Raw genomic sequence first — 22,888 nt, 5'->3', positions numbered from 1 at the left:
GTTTGAAAATTCATTATAATTTCTAGAGTCTCCTACTGAGGTTTATTTAAGCTTTGGCAGTGGGTTTTCTTCCTAAGTAATTCCTTCATATCATGTTTGAATATTGCTTTAAGCATCCTTTGAGACCTTCAGCTTTGCATCTATTTACTTCAACATCTGTTTATTTTTCCTACTGCATGTAAAATGAGTAGCTGTCTAAGAAAAGCCCACAGTCAGTCAGATACATCCTCTTCTCATTTATACCTGCATAAGCCCACAACTCCACTTCAGCTACCTCACAGCTTATAAGAACACGAGGCATCCAAGTCTTTTTTTCCATGACTTGCAACTATATTGGCACTGCAAACTGAAAATAGCAACTATTTTTTGCTTTTTACTTGCAGGCCAACAGCTTGCTAAATGATGTGTCTTCAGGCTTAGCAGCATTAATGGGCATGTACAGTATCTGGCAAACAGCGGGGTCACGTTGGGCAGTTCAATCTGTTTAGGTTTGCCTCTCACGCAGTCTGCTCTGGCTCTCCATCTTCCAAAATCTCTGCCGCCTGTAAGTCCCTTCAGCCAACTCGTGCTGTTGCCGAAGCAGAAGTCTGTAGCCCTAAAGGGGGACAAGGGAGAGGCGTGCCCCTCGCCCCACTTCTGGAGCAGCGCCTAGTTAAAGGAAATTGCTATCAATTATCTTTTCCCACGTTGCCAGAAGCTGAAGTTATCAACAATAATAGCAGAAACCCTGGTGTTAATTATAATAGATACGTGGAAGATCCTGCCGTGTTGGACTTCCTACAATTGGAATCATTCAGTGTCTGGGCTGAAATACAGTGTCACCAGTCCTTTGTCCATGTAGCTAACTACCATCCACCCTTTCCTCTCCTTTAGCACATTAATAAGACTATTTTCTTAAGCTGTAATTTCACCAAAAGTCACATTTTGCTGCAAATTAAAGCAGCTGCAATTCTCAATCCGATCAAGGTAAACAAACTTTTAAGGCAGAACATGTGCCACAATTTCAGTGATAGTGTGGTACACATAGACACAGACACTTAAGAAAAATCTCACTAGGCACCACTTTTATGTCTTAATGCATCTAAATAGCCTTGGAAATTTGGCCTCACAGCTTCAGTTTTCTTTCTTATATTGCCATGCAGGATATTATTAAAAATAATTATACCATGAATACAAGTTCCTCTCTCTGCTTTCCATTTCCTTTGGCCCGCAGCATTGTCTGAGGAGAATCAGTGTGAAAAACATTGCAGTTCTTCATTTGTTGTGCCAACACTCAGCTATTTTTCAGTGTATCTTACTGCCAGCACTAGGACATGCTGTGACCACAGATGCCAAGAGACATGTGTCAGATTGTACAAAGTCCATCTGGGAAGCCAGCAATCAGCAGCCACTGCTTGAGGTAGCCAGCTTTGAAAGGAAAATATGCCTGTTCTAAGAATAGATGATTTCTATGCGTGCTATTAATGAACCAAAAATAAGCACAACAGAAAACAAAACCAAAACACCTTCAAAACTGTCTTTACACAGAGAAGAGAATTATTGCCACTGAAAACAGCAGCGCCTCTCAGAAGAAAGAGCAGAATTGCTTCTACCTTAGGAGAGGTTTGTCGCCCTGATAGCTGGAGCCTTTTAGGTTGTAGGACTCATCTATTTTCCCTTGTCTGGAAGGACGTAGCTGTTAGGTGAAGTGAAGCAGCCTGAGTCACAATGCAGGATTTGTGGGGATGTTCATTCTTTCTTGTGATGTTTATGTTGCCAGCAGGATTATCACAATTCATCTTGAGGGTAACAGGTACATCTATATTTCTACGCATGCTTTTAAAGTTTGTCAAGTGTGCGTGGAGTGTTGGATTGGTAATGTTTTATTGGTGAGCACTAAAACCGCACACAAATCCATCTCAACACCTCTTTGAATATTCAGCATATCATTTATGGCCTCTGAGCTATTAACAACCTACCTCTCAGGCTAAAAGAAATGCATCTATCTACTTTCTTAGCAGTTTCCCAAGTAACTGGTAATAGCATTAGTGTTAGAATTACTAGCATCAGCACTGGCAGGGATACTGGAATTAATACCGGTCCTGACACGTATAATAACGTTGCTTTCTTCAACCAGATTCCTCCCAGGGTGACATTTTGCACAGGTTTTGCTTAGAGGTGCTTTTGCTACAGCAGTACTTCCAGAGTGCATTCAGTTCACCACTGGCTGCTGCAGATTTCTCATTAGTAATGGTCTTTGCCAAGAATCTGCTGAAAACCCTCCTCTTTGTGACCCATCGGCTCTGTAATAAACGTAAATGCAGATGTTTGCTGGTATGCCTAAATGTCCTTTAACCTAACTCAGCACAAAGAAGTAGGAAGACAGCCTATATCTGTAGTCTTTTACTTGCAGAAGGTGCTCTGATAAATACAATAGTACATTTCCTGGATTCATAGAAGAACTTTCAAAAATTCTTCTTCCTGTTTCTTTGGGAGCCAAATGGTGACGGTATTCAGCTCATTCACTGGAAATTTTGGAGCGTGAGGCACACTTTTGCTGCTGCAAAACCTAGCTGTGTGGTTGTGCCTTCTCCTGAAGGAATGAATGCAGACCAGTTAAGACCTGCTGAAACTTTGGTGTTGAAGGTCACAAACAAGTCGTCTTTTTTTTTTTCCATACAGCTTCTGCAATCAATAGTCTTGAATGCTATGAGAAAAACAACGAGCCTTTGGGGTCCATCTGAATAGTTGAAGGATCTCCACAGCTTATCTTGTTTATGAAATCAATCTTTTAAAAATTTAAGATGCCTGATCACACTGAATTATTCCACAGTGCTTGGAGATATCTGTTCCCCTGAATCTTGCTGGTTTTCCTTAAGAAAAAAATTAAGGCATATTTATCATACAAGAAACATCTTATAAATATATTTCACAGCTGTATTTCCAATGGATGCACTCTCTCTGAAGATTACCATCTGTTTCAATTATTCCTTCATTGTTCTTGTTTCAAAGTGTGGCAGCTTTATAACTGCAATGAAACTCTTGCCGTACATTTATCTTTATTCGGGATTTTAGCTTTTGTATCATTGTCCTCAGGGTAAGATGGTTGTTCTCACACAACCAGTGGAAAAGTATACTTAAAATGTTATCTATATGACAATCTGTCTGAGGTACTCAGTAGCATAGATAATCACAGTTCAAAGTGCAGTGGAGTTTCTCCCTTATTTATATCTGGTATACCAAGAAACCAACGGACCAAATGCTTCACCTGTTATATCTGTGTAAACTGATATTGCCTTGAATAATTCCCCTGAAAACAAGAAAACTGCATAGCTATTAACTGAGCGTGGCATGGTAAATGCATGTGTGAGCAGTATGGAGAAATATATTATACAAGAAAAAGACCTGGCTGCCCAGTGCTGATAATTCAGAAAAGCAAAGCACAAAAAACTTAAACACTTTCTAATCCTCTACAATCAGAAAATCTTGAAAAGGACACTGGATATGCTAGAAAAGGTCTACTGGAAAGAGTTCACAGAGATTGGGAGTCTTAAGACTCTGCTTAGCTCAAAACACTGAAATCCCTGATACAGATGCAGAACTTTGCAATTGCTTCTCGCTGTCCTTATGTGTTGCTCTGAGGTCATGAAATAGATCAGAAATTCATCTCCTTTCATGCAGCTTTCTTTGGGATGCATACATTGGACATCACATTTGTCCTGCCCACTTCCATTTTCCCAGAGACACTACCTGATTTCTCAAACTAAACTGAATTTCAGTAGAGCGACTTGCACCTCGAGTGGCACAGAGGATACCCAGTTTGCTATGAATGGGATGCTCCAGAAGGCAAGCAGGTCACTCGACCTCGTTCTGCAGATGTGGCCTGCACTGCTATATTCCCTCTTGCTTGCAGATACGGCTTGCAGATGAGTAGGGCAAGAGTAGATGTTTTGCCTAAAAGGAGGCTCCTAGGGTCTGTTTCGATGAGGAAGGTTTCTAAAAGACTAGGACACAATTCAAAAGGCCATCTAAACTTCTGAAGGGGACATTGCTGGGAGTGCTCCACACCACCTGTGCTGGAAAGCATCTTACCAATAGGGGTTCCCACGCCGTAGCCTTTTGAATCAATGAGCCCCCCGATCTGGGTGAGATTGCAGTTTCTCTGAGTCACATACTCTATGCTGGTTGACTCCATTAGCAGCGCATAGTCCGTTGTGAGCACACGCTGGATTCCCTCATCGTTGTTCTTCACCAGCGCTGTTTGCTGCCTGCTGCTCATGAACGCCCACATCTTCTCATACGTTGATATTTTTGATTTCTAAGGAGGGAAAATGAGGGCACAGAATCACACCAGTACCCAAATTACACTTGTAAAATATTCCTCAGCCTTTTGTTGTGTCCGATGCCAATAGCACATCTTGAATGAAAGAGAATTGGTAGCAGGGTTTTCCTTCCTGCAGCCTTTCTCTCTTACTGTGCTTTATGCTGAGGAATCTCTTTTTTCACTTCATTTGCAGTGCCAGGAACTTCATTACTGGCACAACTGTGAAGTGCTTTGAAGTTTTTTGGGCTAATGCTGTTACACGGATTACAGCACATAACCCAGCTAAATTAGTGCAGCTGGATACTCTTGCACTCAGCAGCAGTGCTTCTCCCTGTCAGGGCAAACACACTACTCCAAAAGCCTGATGATTAATAAAGTACTGGCTCTTTTGTATCGCTATCACTTGCCTAGAAGTCATGTACTTCAAGGATAAAGCTTGAGAAACAAACCCAAAGCGGCTTCTAGGCAAATTTCTGCTTTCTGCTTTCCATTGCAATCAGACTTAAGGACTTCAACCTTCTCTCGCTGAAGTTAAGGAGGAGTTTGCCAGGAGGAGTGTGTGCGTGTCCTGTGTCAATGCCCAGCTGCCCAGGGAAGAGGGATGCCAGAAGCCCCAGCCACCTCTGTACAGTGTTGAACATCCCTTCCTCCCTGCTCCTCTCCCCGTGCTGTGGGAGCCTGCAAGGGACCCAGGCATCCTGCAGGGAAAGGCAGTGCAAGTGCCTTGTTCACACTTCTGCCTTTGTTGGAGGATACGAGAAGGAAAATTGAACCTGCTCAGGGACATGCCTGCTACCCTCAAGATGTGCTACCTACAAACCAAAAAACCTTCAAGCACTTGTCCACCACTAACATGATTAAACTTCTCTCTTCCTTGTATGCTCTCAAACAACACTGAGGACACAATGTTGCTTTTGGATTGAATATCAAGGTAGACCTACAGACAGCGGGACCCTTAGAAACTGTCAATGGAAACAATTTTGTCTCAAGATGGCAAAGCCAACCATTGCCAAACTACTCTGTGCTGCAGCCTAGCACGAGCCAGACACACACAAACCAGCTTTTTAATGTAGGTATGAGTTGAAGGTCCTCCACACACTTAGGTTTCCCCAGTTCTGGGGCAGTATATCCTCACTTACTTCATGGGCCCTACCTTTTGTTTGTAGCCATCATAGCTGATTTTAGGGTCACTATGTGGAGACCATACGTGCTTGTTAAACACCAGTGTCTGGGGGATTCCTGTGAGAAGTTGATTTTCTGGGTCTTTGAGCTTTAAATGTTAATATGCTTCACCTGTAAATTCAATACCTGTGAACATCACCTGAATTCCACCTAAGTTTGGTAAGCCACAGGATATACCACTAAACTTTGAAGATGGTTAAGTGGCTCTTTGCTAGTAGAAGCTATTTTTACTGCTCAGTTGGGAATATTTTTTGAAACCGATGATAAGTTTAGCCAGTAGATTGAGTCTGATATTGAATTTACTGGTAGGATGTATTCCTTATTCAGATGAGTTTGAAAGAAAGATCTTAGCTTTTTGACTTGCCAATGCCCATTTTTTTCAGGATAGATCATATGCCAAATTCTGGACTTTGAATTCTCATTGATTTCAGTGGAAACATGTCTGCACATCAGAAGGTAGGAGCTGGCAAGAGTTGCAACATGAGATTAAGATCTGTTATCACAGAGGGGCAAGAAAGCAATGGAAGATTTATAGACATGTTGGAAACAGAGCAGGATGGCAGTCTGGAGAAATATGTGTGTGTCACAATTTGTAGATGTGAAACATCTTGCCTTCAGTTGGACTTTCCCCAAATTTGGACATGCACACAGATGGTGAATGCTGCCTGAGATCATGCTGGCTTGCCTGCCTAGAACCCCATCCCCTCGCTGGAGCACTCCTTAACTGTCCAGACCCTGTTTTCTGGGGGTTTTCATCTGGTATGGCCAGATCTGGGATCTGCGTACAGGGAGGAGGCTGACTCTGAGGTTCCTTCAAAGTCAGAACTCCATTTTTTCCCCAAATAATTTCAATTGCTTTTGTTTTCATTCCTCCCACTACCTGGCTAAAAGGCATAGTCACTGCAGAAATTTTCTTGAAAATATTGGCTCTTTAGCAATATTTTTTCTGGGGACACTATTACAACAGGGATACTAGTGTAAGGCATTCAAAATCAGTGGAAAAACACAACTGTTAGTATATGCATTATAAACAAGACTAAATAAAAAGTTAAGTAAGTTTGAATAAATCCAAATAGAGTTTTCAGAAAAGCAGTGCAAGTACCTTGCTTTTCTCGTATGGTTCCCAATCTGCATGTCATCCAGCAGGTACATTGTGTAATATCATCTTTCAGAGGCTTCCTGCTGCTACTTTAAGCACAAAGTCCTAAACCAAAGCTCTTCAGAGTTTGCTTCATGCCAGGATCTTTTTCTGCACTTGAAGTCTTCGGAAATCCTTTTGCCATGTATGTCTCATAGTCCTGAAAATCAGACTCAACTGGTCTTTGCATCTCGTGTCCTGCATGACAGGCACTCTCTTGTTCCTCTCTCCTTCATAGCGAGGAACACCCAGAGTGTCATGGTTTTGCTCTAAAAAAATGTTGGTCTGAAAGAGTCTGCTGTTTCTCTTGGTATTTCTTGGTTTAAGTCCCGGGCGTAGCCCTTAGGTAAATCAAATCTTGCAAGACAGAAAGCACTTGAAATAATGACCCTTCCTTAGTGCAACCCAGCCCTGCCCTATGCTCCTGCAGGACATTTTTACTGCTGTTGCACCTGGTCGTGCTGATTCCAACTTTCCCTTTCTCTGTCCCCATCACATCAGCATTCCCAGGTAGCAGGACTGTCTCTACAGCACAGGCTGCCCAGCATGAAAAGCACCTATCACCCCAGCTCAGGTCCTGCAGCCCTCAAATCACAGAGGCATGGCTGTTGGGGGGTACCCCTGGGCATTGGGGTGCTCCCAGAGTCCATCATGGCATGGGGCAGCCCAGGGGAAACTGTCCAGGCCAGGTCAGGGCTTCAGAGGTCCCCAAAAAGAGGCAGAGTTATTTCGAGTATCTTCTCTAGAGCCGTTATGGTAAAGGTGCTTTTTCTTAAACTATACTTTAATACACGGGAAGCACAGGAACAGGAGTAACTGCTGCCCAGAAACCCTTACTCCTGCCTTCTCCTAATTCCCGGGTCTCTCACTGGGGGTGTGTGTGTGTGTGTTTACTTAGCTCAAGAAGTATGTGCAGTATTTTACAGTCCAAGGGAGGCAAAGTCATGCCCTCACAGAGCACCCAGTCTTCCTTTTGCATATGTAAGTATCTATCGTATTTATTGTACAGAGATCTACTCTGTGATTTATTTTTAAGTTTTAGACAGCATAAAGAAATCCTAATCTTGTGAGGATTTTGAAGGGCTGTGTAATAAAAATAATAACACCTTTTATATACCACTGTGTCTCACTGGTTTACAGGTGTGATAAATTGTATTTTTCATGCAACTTTCACTATGTCACCTTCACTCTGCCAGAGAATCCATCTCTATTCTGTACAAAAACTACTGTCCTTTCACTTGTGTTTGTGTACACGTGTATTTCAGGCATAAGTAAGCTAGCATGTATAGCATATAAATACTTAATCAACTTGTCTGATTTTTTTTTTTTTAAAGGCTTACATTCTTTTAAGCCCACAAATTTTAACCTCAGGGATTAATGGTGCAAAAAAGTCAGTGTAAAGCTGGAAACAGCTCTAGAAATTTGTTCTGAACCTCTCATGTTGAAATTCAGAAGCTATTTCCTCTAAAGAACACGGAAGCAACAGGTTTTGAAGTTTTCTTTCTGATGCTGAATTTGACTTCGGAATAGCAATGGCAGTGACCATCTTTGGGCACTGAAGAGCTCTTAGACCAAGGGAGTTTCCCAAAGCCCTTCAGAAGGTGGCACAGCTGCTTCCTCCTGCCTTATATTCCTGATGAGAGTCCAGTACTTGCCTTATGCAGTTTCCAGGAATATCTCCAGATGGGTTTCCCAGCATATCTTAATGGAAATTTCAGCTCATCTTTTCAAGAAATGACTATAATGAGGCTTTGAAAAATACTGTAGTTTGTGCATCTCTTTCAGCACAGAAACATTTCTATTCAACCACACGAGAGCCATTACAAGGGCAGTTCACCCTTGACAGCTCCAGCAGGGATAGCCTACCATCAGATCTATTACATGATTGAAACATCCTTGATGAGCATTATTCGTTTTGAGAGATGACCCAAATACTTTAGCCAAGATCCTTTTTGTGTGTAAGCATTTTGCCTCGTGTAGAAGCATAAGGGCTTGTGGTTAAAGCAGGGCAGGGGCCTTGGGCTGGAGCAGCAGGGGAGAAGGCTCGTGCATGGCACGAGTGTTATTTTGCCCCACATGCTGCTTCCCCACAGTGTCTCACCCTCTTCAAAGGCACTGCATATTTAACTGTCTATAAACACCATTCTTAGATGCTACAGTGAAAAGCATGATACGGGTTCATACAGTGCTTAACTTCCCTGCTGAGACTACCAATGAAGCTGCTAATTAATTCTAATCATCACAGGATTTTTGTGCGTATATCCTATATTTATAGCTTGTTGGCTTTTATGTTGACATTTTATGAGATATTAACCCATTTTGTATGTAATTAATACTAACAGTGAAAAAATAAAGAATGCAGTTATCTACAAAGTAATTAGCCACAGAAAATGATCTTTTGATGTGTTCATGTGTGTATGATGTGGCCCATATATTATTAGTCTGTGTAATATTGACCATGGACCATTTTAAAAAAGGGACAAACAAACTTGCATTTTGACTGCCTGCAGTATTATTGTGGTACAAATGTGACCTTCAGAAGTGATCTTAGCCAAATAGCTGGAAGAAGCTGAGATTCCACCCTGAGGAGCAACCTGGAGGAGAATGTCCCCAGGTCCATGCCCTGGTTCCCTTCAGATGCTCCCATCAAAGGCATGGGTTTGCCCCTCACAGCAGTACAGCATCAGATTGTTTCTCCATATGTCTTGGGGGAAAATCTCCCATCTTTTACATTAATATTGCTGAAGGATCCTCTATGGATTTGGGAAAATGATGTATTTACCTATTACGCTAATCCTTTCAAATGTTGTGATTCTGCCTCGCCATTTATCACTGGAGGGCCATGAGTCAGTCTGACCGTACAGAGCTGGCTGATGCCATCTTACCTTGAAGAAGGTCATTGTGGATCCGTCTCTAACAGCCCCATACTCTATCTTGGTTTGCTTTGCCAAATCGTCTGCTGAATCGATGGGGGATTCCATCCTCTCCACAGTCAGGAAGGCAGCCAGGTTGGCAGTATAAGATGAGATTATGATTAAGGTGAAAAACCACCATATTCCTCCAACTATTCTGGTAGAAAGAGCTTTGGGCATCAGCTCTGATCCTGTTACAATATCATCAAAACAATCATATTAAAATGATGCTGAAAGATGCCTTTCCTGATACTACAGACTGTTTTTAGGCACAGAATGCTTTTATGAGCCGTAGTATGATAAAATGATTTAAACAGTAACCTCACAGATGCACAGCTAACATTTATAATGGTAACACACTGTGAAGGTGATGTATGCCATGATACATGACAAATGGAATTATCCTTGGGTCTAAGACCCATTACATCTCTGAGCTAATGTTCATTGTGATATTACACTCTTACATCCCCAGCAAGCTGTACTAGTATTTTTGTCCATTTCCTGAATCCCTTTTTGCCAGTGTACTGTAATCAATTTTTTAACCAGAGATCTTTAGCAGAATGCTATTCTGCTTACAAGCTACCTGGCAGAAGTACCTTACAAGAGAAACCTGCCCTGTGCATCCTGTCGACAGACCTTAAGCAGAAACAGGGTGATCAATACGGTTCCAGTGAACTCATCAGCCTGTGTGAACCTGAGCTCGAAACTCAGAACATGTCTTATTACAAACATATGGTTTACATTTGAAAATTCAGAGGGTGAATGGACATATCCTTTGGATCTGCAGGTCAATGAAAAGTTTTGGACAGTGTATTTAACACTCATAATCGCTGAAAAGGTTTTAGCAGATCTGCCTGCATGTCACACCAAAAAATATCAAAGAAGTGATCTGCCATTGTCATAAAACCCCACAGAACAGCACGTGTGGGTATTAAGTGCACTGAAACAGCTTCTAAACAGCTCAGATAAACTGTATTTAAGCCACACAGGTACTCATATTTCTAATAATTCTGATGCAAGTTTTGTGCTGTTTTTTCTAGAGGCATCCCCACTGAACTTAGCTCATTATGTGGGATTCAAGGATCTGGTTCAGCAAAGCACTTAGACAGCCACTGGAGTAGTTTTGACTTCAAAGTTCAGTCTTTGCATAATTATTTTGTTGATGAAGGGTGGACTTAAGAAAGTACTAAGTGCCTGTGAATGGAGATCTCAGCATGTAAAGCTTTTGATGTGACAAACATATTTCTATTACTGGAAAAACATGTTGACATATTATCTCTCCCCAGCTCTTTAATGATTTCTGTAAGAAATTTAAACATCTTACAGAGGATATTTTCAGACTTTGCAAAAACTCTGAATGTGACTTTTGGGCCAAAGACTGAAAGGGCAAAAACTTTCCAAACAACCAGCAAACACATTTAACTTCTAGCTTTGTAAACATATAGACATGTCTCTTAAAGGTCAAAGCTAAGCATAGCCCAAGGGTTTGAGTAGGTTGACAGGACTGCCAAACTGCGAGAGCAGATGCTCTGCCTGTGCAGCCCTGTGCAGCCCTGGTGCTGCATGGATTTCAAATTAAGCCGGCAGTCTAAAAGCAAAAAATCTCACTTGAAATTTTCGAGTCCAAATGTACTTGTGTCCTGGTTTCAGCTGGGATAGAGTTAATTTTCTTTCTAGTAGCTGGTATAGTCTTATGTCTTGGATTCAGTATGAAAAGAATGTTGATAACACTGATGTTTTCAGTTGTTGCTCAGTAGTATTTAGACTAAGTCAAGGATTTTTCAGCTTCTCATGCCCAGCCAGCAAGAAGGCTGGGAGGGCACAAGAAGTTGGGAGCGGACACAGCCAGGACAGCTGACCCAAACTGGCCAAAGGGGTATTCCATACCATGTGACATCGTGCCCAGTATATGAACTGGGGGGAGGGGGGCTCTCGATCGCTGCTCGGGAACTAACTGGGCATCGGTCGGCCAGTGGTGAGCAATTGCATTGTGCATCACTTGCTTTGTATATTCCAACCCTTTTATTATTATCATCGTCATTTTATTATTGTTATTATTATCGTTATTAGTTTCTTCCTTTCTGTTCTGTTAAACTGTTCTTATCTCAACCCACGAGTTTTAGCTTTTTCCTTCCAATTCTCTCCCCCATCCCACTGGGTGGGGGGAGGTGAGCGAGCAGCTGTGTGGTACTTAGTTGCTGGCTGGGGTTAAACCACGACAACTTGTTTCAAGAGCTGTAGCTCTTTCTGGGTTTATGTTTGTGGTCTGTTGTACTTTCTTGCTTTTCAGATTAGATTTTTTTTAATACAATAAAATCAATAAAATCTTTTTCTTTTTTGTATTGTTGCCCTCAGGAAAAGTGTGTGTGTGTTTCTAAGCTGGGGTTGACCTGCTAAAGCTGGCTTCTAGGAGTGCTGATTCAGGTCATCCTGAAGGTATTATTTTTTTTAAGCTTAGACAGCTTAGACAAATATAATTTCTACACTTGGACTCTGATGCAATACCTAGCTCTGACATATACATCCCAGTAATCCATAATAGCCAGATACCTTGCAGATATCTTAACAAGCAACCATGAAATCTGCCAGCACAGCCTTACAGCAGCATGAGGGAGTAGGCGTAGAAGCTCTGTGTGCTGAATTTGTGGGGTGAGATGCCAAATCTCCTGCGATTTCCCCTAGCAAGAAGTTGTTTGTGAAAAAGCAGCAGAATACATTCAGTTCAATTAAGCTCAAAATGCCACAATCTATTAATTATGCAGTGAGCTACTGTTTTGCTTTTGTGAGGTTCTGAGCACTCTCTGCTCCCAGCTGAACCAAGAGGGCCCAGCACCTCTTTTGATCACTCCCACAATTATTTCAATGTTCACCTTTTCGAGGGCCTTGATTCCAGCAAAAAAACGTTCATATATGCTCCACGCTCACTAGCTTCGCCCTGCGTGTTCTCCTTAACCAGATACTCCTGGTCTGACCCATTGCCCAGCTGAACCGGGGCTCTGACAGATAGCTTTCCTTTCTGAGAGTGATAGTTTCTTGGAATGAATTGGATGAAATGTGCCCTGTTTGGATGCTTTCAGAGTATGCATAACACATCTGAGACTTTCAGGGGAAAAACAGGGGAAGTGACATCTAAATAAAAATGTTGCTAGCAGGACTCGGGGTCAGAGACAATACTTGCTGAAGTCTCTCTAGTGCCTTTTTATGGCAGACATGACAGCCAATCCTGATCCAGACTTTGCTCACGCTCTGTAGAAAAGAGAAAGTCTGATCATCACATTTTAAAATTTAATAACAAGTGTCTTCCAATCAAGCATAACAAGCAGCTACTGCCAACAAGAAAGAGCGTAACACTAGTTGCAGAGTTTCACAACCATTCACATCATGTTTAAACTCTTCACATTAACGATGATGCACTTACAATCACACGCACCACAAGTTTGTACATGGAAACATTTGTGTTGCCTTACAAATGTTCTTTCTTTCTTTCTTTCTTTTCCTTCTTTCTTTGTTTTGTTTTGTTTTGGTTTTAACCTTCTTGAAAGACAAGCAGAGTCTGGTTGGGGCTGACTGTCATGTACCCAAGGTAGTGGTAACGAGCAGACACTGCATCCCACAGTTTGCTGTGGATGATGGTAAACTCCAAAAAAGGCAGTACATAGAAACACAAAATCCTGGGGCACTTCACACACAGGGCAATCACAGTTATATACACACACCTGCCTGATACCGTAAAACCTCAGCCTGTGTTTTACTGATAAATTGGAAGGAAAACAAAACAAAAAAGCAAAACAGAACGGCTCTTCCTTCATGCAACCTCCTTCAAAGTAATTTCTGTGAGGAAACTCTATATCCTGTCAATACATTAGTGCACCAATAGAAGCAAGTGCATCTTAGGTACAAATCAAACTTTGTTCTCTACCATATCTAGGAAAAAAATCCTCCTCATGGGTTTTTTTTTTTTTTACTGCTACTCATGTCTGTTAAAGAGGGAAGAATAAACTGTACCTGGATGAATGCAGAGATGGTTTTATTTTCCTTACTTAAATGTTTAGGAATTTAATACCAAGGTTCTGCTGGGCTTTCCTCTGGATTGCCTTTTTGGTTGTTGTCATGGGGTGGGGTTTTTTTGCTCAGCTTTGATTCAAGTTGAAATATTTGTCAGAAAATATTTCCATTCTTTTCAGTGGACCCCAGTTTTGGTGAATAGTGATTTAATTGGAAACCTTAGATCATACACACCATAAACAAATGTGTTTAGTACACATATCTGTTTGACTTCCCATATGGAGTAAGCTTCACTGCCCTTGTCAAATGAGTAAAATGTCAGCTGTTTCCAAAATCATCAGCAACAGGGACTTGTGACTGGGTTAAGTTAATGCTTCTAGGGTTGGATGCGTTTACAGAAGGATGGGACTCATACCTGCAGAAAAGCCATAAAAAAAAAGGTTTGGTTTTGGTTTTAGACAAAGTGTTTGACAAGTGCCACAAACTTAACAACCCTTCTGAAGAAAGAGCATCTTTTTTTGTTTGGCAGTCATAACAGTTTTTCTAGGGTAGCTAAGGCTGTTAACTGTTTCCGTTGGGATGGAGCCCAACATTTTCCTGTTGCCAAACCTCTTATACTAATAAACTCAACTTCAGCATGAAGCACTTCATATCCCTCTTGTGATTATTTTATGTTTCAGCTCCAGAAAGTGCCGTGTGGCCCTGCCTGCTTCCCTTTCTCTCAGCTGCTTCCCCTCCTTCCTCTGGCTGCAGCCCTATTCTGGGTTTCACAGGTTCCTCTTGTCTGCCTGCTCCCGGTTGCAGTGGCACGTCGTTTTCTTCCTTTCTTCTATTGCTTAGTTTCTGAGATCAGGTTTTACAGTACACGTTGTATTTACAGAGGGTGGAGTTTACCAGCACAGAAGCCCTTGAGCAGACTGTGGGACGTGTGCGATAACGAAGTGTAACCGGTGTACCTTGCTGCATGAGAGCTCCAACTCCAAACCAGAAACTATTTAGTAAAGTAAAATTGTTTTCCACCACATCTGAGTCTGGGTTGCACGGGTGGGGGTTATACCATTCATATGGTGTAAACCTGTGGCAGTTAACAGAAACAATCTGTAAACATCAAATAGAGTACACACAGTGGCAGCAAACCTGCTGAACAACGCACAAAGTGAGGACTTAACGAAGGCAACAAGAAAAAGAAAACCTCAGCTGAAAGGCTGTCCACGGGACGTCTCGCAGCTGCCTGGTGCGAGCTGTGGAGCAGCGCTGCAATGCCAGGAGCTGCTTTCACAGTCCCGCACCTAGCACAGGGCTGCTCCCTCGAGGGTGAGGCTGCCGCAACGCCCCACAGCTTCCCTGCCCGCACCATGGACGGACAGACAGACAGACAGGCATTTGCAGGGGCAGGGGGACAATTGGAAGCCACGTGGCTGCTCCCTGGTAAAGCATTGAGAAAATAATGAAGGAGAAGCAGCCCTCCAAAGGCAACCCTCGTTAGCTGTCTGTGGTTGAGATGCTGGATGCTGAACGTGCTCTCCCTGCACGAGGCCGCCACGGCAGTGGAAGAAAAGGCTGCCCATCGTCTGAAGGCCTTCGGGTGCAATTGCAGTGCCTGAAAGCCCTAGGGCCACGTTGTTGGCATTGCTGGGAGAGAATTACGCAGAGGATTGCCTTTAGCAGAAGAACTCTGCTCTATTCCCCGCCCACCATCCTGCAACTGCAAACCGTGCCCCTTCTGCTCTGCACACCACTTGGCAGAGCTACTTGAAGGACCGTTTCTCCCCAAGGTACCTTGCTTGCTGTTGCTTCCCACTGCTGCGTGGCTTGCTGTGTGCTTTCTCATGAAGTTTATGAATATAGCTTTAATTGACAATGTCATGCCAATACATTTTAATTACTGTTTCAACAATACAATTAAGTGTTGAATTTATGCACAGTTGCAAGCAGAGTGCCTTGCTTAGCTGAAGTAATGAACTCTGATAATAATGAACCCACTAATTGAAACAGTATGTAGCTTAGGATGCCATTAGCTGCACAATATTACCATAACTAGTATGATAGTATTAAAAATTGTAACAAAAGACACAGTTTTCGGGTTCAAGATACAACAGTTCTGCATACGCCAGTTAAAAGAAAAGCAATCACCAAGTTATATGTTTCAAATTTGTGCTAGAATAATGGAAGCAACTGTTCTGTAGTAACGACATTGTGCCCAACTCAGTTCGTGCAGACACAGTGGAAACACATCCTTAACAAGAGACCCAGAATTAGGACCTGTAGGTTGTCTGAGCTGCCAATTGCTATAGAAGTGAAGAGGACCCATGATGAGCATTCACCCACAGGGTCCCAGAGTGTTAACACAGGACAGTAAGAAGACATACAAATAACTCTGCCTGACCTGACTGGGAAGCCCAAGGCTGGGATCTTGCATTGTTTCAGACAACAGCCACATTCAGCAGGTTGGACACAAATTTCCCCATCACCGAAAGAGCAAAGCAGTGATTGCTAGGAAGTGGCAATGAAATTCTGGCAGCAAAACTCTTTCTGCCGGACTGGAAGGATTTTTATAGCTCTGGGTATATATTTTAATGTGGTACTAGGGTATACATTTCTTTTTCACTTTGAAACAAAAGCCTATTTTCTTCTTGTGCTTCTGTTTTTGTGCTGAGCTCTAAGAAGAGGCTGGCTTACAATTCAGCTCTATTTCACTGCTCAGGCCTTCTGTTCTCCTGGCTGTTTTCCCCTGGTTTTCTCCCTCTTTGGGCCCTCAGCAGTAGCTACGCTGAGGTTTCTGATAAAGATGAGATGCTCAAGGTCATCTAAACACCCTTTTATATAGGCTCAGTATGGCATTATTCACCACTGGTGGTTACCTCAGCTACCTAGCTCTACCATCATTGACATCAACAGCACAGCTGATATGGCATTAGCAGTAAAGGGCAATCTTGGCAGAAAACACCTTGTTCATTCACTGCCAGTGTACTTAGGAAAAGAGCTTTGTCAGTCTGTAACCCTTCACAGCGATAAAAACTTCAGTGTTTGAGTTTAAAAATTAATGTAACAATGCCAGGGCTATACATAAGGCTCAAAGATAAATGAGAAATTATTCAGCTGCTGAAAAGTCTGAATAAATAACAGGATGATTATCCCAGTCTATGAAAATTATTCCCAAGTATTTGTCTTCCATGAACTGATGTCAAAATACTGTTAACTGTCTAATTTACTGTGGCAGCATTAAAAAGTGGATGCTTCTGAGGTTCTTAAAACCAATCTAACTAGTATTTGCTGAAACCCTTGGCAAATCTTACCGAAATCTTGATGTATTTGGATATGTGAACAGGTCTAGATGTGGACTGTAAGAATGGCTTAGCGTCTTGGACTGAATTAAAATTTATAAAGTCTAGAGTAAATCAAGACGACAAGTAAACACTATTTTGTGTACTTCTTCAGCCTATGTAGTTGTGATCTAATTAGGTGCTGCTTTTAGGCATCAGTTCAAACAAAGCATTTGTGTCAGAAAAAAATAAACATTCAGAAAATTATATTAACTGTTTTGCTAAACTAGTACACTCATTTCCTCTTTTCCTAAAATAGGTGGGTTGTGAGAATGATATGCAAACTTGATATATTTAAGTTGTTACAAGTCAGGTTTTGTGCTGTGTGTTATGAATGTGGGGGGGTCTATACCTCTAATGACATGTAAGCCTTTTAGCTAATTTTAGCCCATTTGACAAATAGATAGAGGCCTTAGGGGTTATTATGCTCCTGCAAGTGTTGTGAAACATTGCACTAGTATCCCCACTAGGAAAGAAGCTTCAGGATGAGCTCACAACTCGTTACGTATCAGTTAATCCACATGGGAAAGATCGCCTACAAGTCCTTCAGCTGCAGGGAAAGCAAACAAACAGACAAACAAACTTCAATTTGCATCACAGTCCACCATGAGACACAAATCTGTAGGGAAATCGGGCTTCATTAGTTACGCTGCTCCTGGAACTACTGCTTTTTAGAAAGATTTCGGAAATAAAACATAACACAGTTACACAGGGCGAACTTATGGATTTACCCAAAGGCTACACTGTGATTTGGAGCAATATTTAACAGCCAAGAAAAGCAAACAGGTTTCACAGCTGATGATTTGTGAGCACTGTGCATTTCCCTTTTGTTTGCTCCTGGCCACACACCTGCATGTAGGCAGCTCTGTGAGCAGAGGACCCTGATGCTTATTTATTTTTGCAAACTTGATGCTGTTATTTTAAAAAATAGAAACACCAAGGGTAACTTGGGCTTTGTTTTCCCTTCCGCCTGTTCTGAGGTGGAGAGGATTGTGGGATGTTTTTAGTCTTGGCACGCAACTGCAGAAAAGTCAATCTGTCACAGTCGAGCAGATTTAATATTAGTCATGAATGAGATCATGATTTGCGTATAGTAAGAGTTATTATTTATGGTACAGTGAGCCACTGCAAGAGCTTGTGGGAAGTCATGACTAATTGTATACAGTCCCATAGCTGCCAGGGATGGATAAACTCTTTCTTTTACCTAGGGCCAACACTAATAAGTTAACCCATGACCTCTCCTCCTCTAATTCCCTCCTCCTTCTTCACATTCTCAGCAATTTAAAGGAAAAAGCAAATCCCACATATTTCTGTACTTTGGTACCAGTATAGAAACATGCCAACAAGCAAAGCATTCACATAGGTTGTCCACCTGGAACAAGGGTTGTTCAGTGGACCACGGAGAAATGTATGTCCGAGGCCAGTCACTCTCAGCAGAACTGCTCGTGTGAGTAAAGGTTTTGCAGGGCTGTGCCTTTTGATTAAAAGAAAACAGTGAATTGGAGGAAGAGCAGCAAGAGCTTAATTTGACCTGGCTCACACAGAAGTGGCAGTCAGGCACAATGTGCTACATTATCAGAAATAATGATGCAGATTACAATTATTTGACGACCTTTGAATGAGGTATATGTATGTATACATTGGAATATATACATTATTGCTGACTTCTTTAAAGTTGAATGCCATCATTTGCAATAAAAACTGAAGCATTTCTGTTATTTTTGCTGTGATGTGAATGTGCGGACTTCCAATGATACATCACTTCAGTTCTTGTATTTCATAGTATAAAAGTTTTCTCGGGCTATTTTCCATTTACTTTATTAATGTGGAATATATTGCTGTATATGCAAAACAATACATAACAGAAGTGGGGAAAGGCTTAATTAGGGATCCTCAGCAAAAAGAACCAAAGCATGAATCTCTGTGAAGCATTAATAAAAATATTTATGTTTTAAATTATAAAAAAGAAAAAATGAAGGATAGGATGAGATCAAATAAACAGGGTTAGAAATAAAATTCCAAGGCTACTATCTGAAGAAAAGGACAATAACTATGCCACTTCAGAGTCCAGGTTTATTCAGGAGTATAGAAAAAAGTATGCCTCAAAAGACCAATTTCCTCTGACAAGTTTCTAAGTTCATTTTCTTTCATGCTTGGTTTACTCTTGTTCAAAGCCCTGGAGCAACTGACTCCCAGACTGTGGTCAAGGGTCTCTGAGGACACGATAAGTAGCTTGCACCCAGTTTGTGAAACTATATCAGCTGTCTAGAGTTTTTAAGGTAAAGTTCAATGATAAGGGTATAGAGTGCTCTGCTGGCCCTCTGGAGAAGTGACTGTGGTCCACTGGTCCAGAAACTTTGTGGCACACCTGCCTTTGAGAACTCGATGAGCTTTGGCTTAATTTGGAAAAGCAGTGTGTACGTCCTTATTTCCTGCTGGTTTTGAATAAGGAACATCACTGGGACCCTGCCACTGACAGGCAGGATGCACCTCAGGACAGCGCTGGGAGAGAGCCTTGGGCATATTTCACCTTGCAGATTGTCCCCTCAGGTTCCCAGTCACATTATCTTGTATTTTCAAGGGGAAATTAGCTGAGCTAATTAACATCCTTCAGCAAAAATATGTTCACATCCTCTTTCACACGTTTTAACTATATGCACTGTTAGTGGAAAAGAGAAGCGCTTACATGCAAGTAATATAAACTGCTTTTCAACACGTAGTCTGCTGAGGTGTTATGTACTGACAAAGAAAAGCTGACACATTTCATTGGATATTTCTCTCCATTCAGCCCTTAAGGAAAGTAAAATCTCATCACATCACAATATATAAAAGTGATAGCAGTGTTGATGTGAAAATACTAAGAGACTTTCTAGAACATAATGTTTTAGGACTGGATAAAACCCTTAGGATAGTATTACACGGTATCTACTTTGCAGAGCCCATGCAACACCTATGGGAGGAGAGGTAGTTAATGTGGATGCATCTAAAACTATGTCTTCGACTTACCTTGCAATGACAAAGAGGACACAACTGACTCCAAGGCAGGCTAGGAGAACATACATCCAAATATCAGGAGAAAGAGGGTTTAAAAAGGAGAAAACACCAGGGTTTGTCCCATTGGGCTTCCGGTACAAGATACTGATTCCCAGCGTCATGAAGGGCTTGGAAAAATCAATTACTTTCTCTCTTACATAGGTAATAGTGAGAGGAGCAACGGCCAGATCAGCTTTCTGAAAACACAAATGGGAAAATACTCATTCTTTTTCATGTTCAGCAAATGCGCTACTATTCCTTCCATTTTTCCCCCCCAAGTATTAAAAACTAAACCAAATTTGACTATAAATCTGAAGCGTGCAACAAAATTTAACATTGTTAGGGTAGTATTGTGTAAACAGTACTCTGTTTCCTCTTCTTGCAGGCAGAGGGACATTTGTGACTTTCACATGAGTAGGAGAGGTATGACCAGGGACACGGGGCTCGGTCCTGTGCCACAGGGCAGACCGCGGGCGAGGACTGCCAGAGCGTCTGGGCAGGGACTATGTCCACGGGTCAGAGGCTGCCACAGGGCAGCGGTGAGCTGGAAGCTCAGCCTTTGCCATTGGAGTTTGTAGCCAAGGGGTGGGCAGCACCCGTGCTAGCCCAGTGCCTGCTGCCCCACTGCAGCAGGGGAGGTTCCCCCCCACACCTGCAAACTGTTGGTTCAGACATACTGATGTGACTTCCTACTCTGACAAGTGGAAATAAAGACAGACCAGAGGCTGTAAAAAAATGAAAACTAAAGCAAACATTTCATTTGGGGTGGCTTCATATAAAATACCACAGGTGGAAGGAGAATAAAGAGAGAGGGATTCAATCTTACATGATCTATGAGTTCTTTGACCATCCCGTTCCACTCTCCTTTGTCATTCTGGGCTCCATATTTACCATCAGAAACTAGTTTGACCTCATAGATGAAGCCTAAAATATTTGACAACTCCTTTAATAAGTCCAGGCAATAACCCTCAAATCTGTCATTTCCATACAAGGGCTTGTCAGACTTCTTGTACATAACATAGGGATCTTCCTGTAGAAAAAGACAGTAGACATGTAGCAACAGAAATGAGGTTTGTTTCGGATTACATCAGTTTCTCTAAATTACATTAATATTTTATAAATGGATTGCAATTAGATGGAAACCAGTAATTTACCATGTCCATTAAAAGCTGTTTTAGGTGTGTTAACAAATTGACTGAATCAATTAGTGATAAGCATAAGGGCCCTAATTTTCACTGGAACAGACCATTCATAGCTCCCAGGAGCTTTAATTAAAGTAGTGCTTCGCAGCTCCAAAATCAGACCCAACATCTGTACTCTACATTGTCCCACCCTAAGGGGCAGGAAGGGATACTGAAGGAGAGAGAAGCCTAAATAACAGAAAAAGAATCATAAGGGGAACCTAAAATTTTATATTCTGTGAGAAATAAATCTTTATTGAAAAAAATCTTCAAATGTACAAAATAGCGGTGAGTTGAGCAGGTATTCACATGAAAGAATGGAGAGCAGCATAGGTAGATTGCAAAGCACCTTGTTGCTTTTCTTTTTAAAGGATTTTGGATAGAAGATCTGGGCAAGCAGGTTTCTGCAGTTTAATGTGGCAAAAGACCTCTGGCAACTCTGGAAAAGGAGTGTAGAGGGAGCCTTTGAGCTCTTTTCCTCCTCCTGAGGAATTAGGCAGAATAACTGAAAAAAGTGGCATTACTGGCCTGGCAGAAAAACTTGTGAATACCCAGCTGCATATTTTCCATTTGTCATAGTAAGGACATAACTCAATCTGTCTATCCACTGTTTGCTACTTTCTTTCAGTCCTCCTCATCTCATTTTCAGTAAAAAGGAAGAAGGTATAAGCACTGACTACAAAGCTGAGTATTTGTGTGTGTCAGTTCTTCTGGGAAGAAAAGTACGCAGGGTTCATCTCTGAAATATTGAAGCAAGCGAAACAATTTTGGAGGCAGAGGTTCCCAAGAGTCTTTCATTGGCAGTGGGGTATTTTTGAATCAATCTTCTGGATAGATGAATGTGTATGTTGATTCTGAGTCTAAATCAAAAAATTTGCTTGAAAACAGGCTAGTTTAACAAAACATTGTTTAGTGTGGAGGAAAGACCATGGAGCGCAGGGCTGAAGCGGCAAAGGCGACTGCGGAGAGCCCCGCAACCCACCGTCAGCAATGCCGGCATCCCACAGCACAGCTGATGGTGCCACCTCCACCCAGTGAGACTTACCAAAATGGTGGTGACGATAAGTGTCCGGTTAGCCAAGGAATCCGTGATGTTGGTCGATCGGTCCTTATTGCTGTCCGTCATGTTAAGGCCACTGTATGAGTTCCAAATCCCAATCTGCACAGAAGAGAGCAGGTGAGCGGCTGCCTGGCTGCAGCTAGCCAAAATATTTCCCTAAATGCTCACTGCCTAGGAAGAGTGTACTGGCTCTAGTCACCACAGAAGGAGACACCAGCAGCATAAAATGCTAGAGAAGGGAAATGGCTGTAGGTCTGAGTAAGACAGCAACGTCAAATGGCTGATTTAGAAAACACAGGGAACATACCGCCCTTTCAAAAGCAGGTGGAAATGAATAAGCTGTAAGAGTAGAAGGCATTTCAATACGGTGGTGTATTAGCCAATTTGCTACAAAGTGGAACATGTTGACTTTGTTTCCTGCTAAAAAATGTCAAATGTCTATTTTGAGGATTTTTTTGAATTTTGTAAATGGTAGAGTTGAAACATATGGCAAGACCTCTCTCTTCCAATACAACAGATTAAAAGCTTGAATAAATATGTTGAAGCAGATTGATGGATGCACTGGCCTTTTGCTTCCGCTGTGCCTTCAGCAGGTGTAGCAAAGATTATTCTGTCATTTCTTGACTACTATATATGCCAGAGCTAGCAAGGTGATACCATTTCATGCACTGATCAGTATTTGTTCAGTAAATATAAGTGGCCAGAGGCAAATGCCTTTCCAGCCCCAGAGATAGTGAAGAATTCCAGTATT

The 22,888-nt window shown here is 41.9% G+C and overlaps 1 protein-coding gene across 6 annotated transcripts in view; it reads right to left on the bottom strand.

Moving 5' to 3' along the window:
- GRIK1 (glutamate ionotropic receptor kainate type subunit 1) overlaps positions 1–22,888 on the bottom strand; it is a 174,383-nt gene that overhangs the window by 11,490 nt on the left and 140,005 nt on the right. For 4 of the 6 annotated variants that reach the window (XM_052793922.1, XM_052793924.1, XM_052793923.1 and 1 more), the window contains 6 exons: positions 22,123–22,236; positions 20,723–20,926; positions 19,870–20,093; positions 14,497–14,615; positions 9,509–9,726; positions 4,072–4,297 (listed from right to left, as the gene is read on the bottom strand). In XM_052793922.1, the coding sequence (XP_052649882.1) occupies positions 4,072–4,297; positions 9,509–9,726; positions 14,497–14,615; positions 19,870–20,093; positions 20,723–20,926; positions 22,123–22,236 (1,105 nt within the window). Of the gene's footprint in view, positions 1–4,071; positions 4,298–9,508; positions 9,727–13,553; positions 13,956–14,496; positions 14,616–19,869; positions 20,094–20,722; positions 20,927–22,122; positions 22,237–22,888 lie in introns of those variants that run through there. The other 2 variants (XM_052793928.1, XM_052793927.1) reach the window with 2 other exon arrangements.

The sequence above is a fragment of the Harpia harpyja genome, chromosome 8 (genome assembly GCF_026419915.1).
Source record: "Harpia harpyja isolate bHarHar1 chromosome 8, bHarHar1 primary haplotype, whole genome shotgun sequence".
Classification (NCBI taxonomy): Eukaryota; Metazoa; Chordata; class Aves; order Accipitriformes; family Accipitridae; genus Harpia; species Harpia harpyja.
The sequence above is the reverse complement of the archived record's forward strand: the minus strand, read 5'-3'. Positions and strand labels throughout refer to the sequence as shown.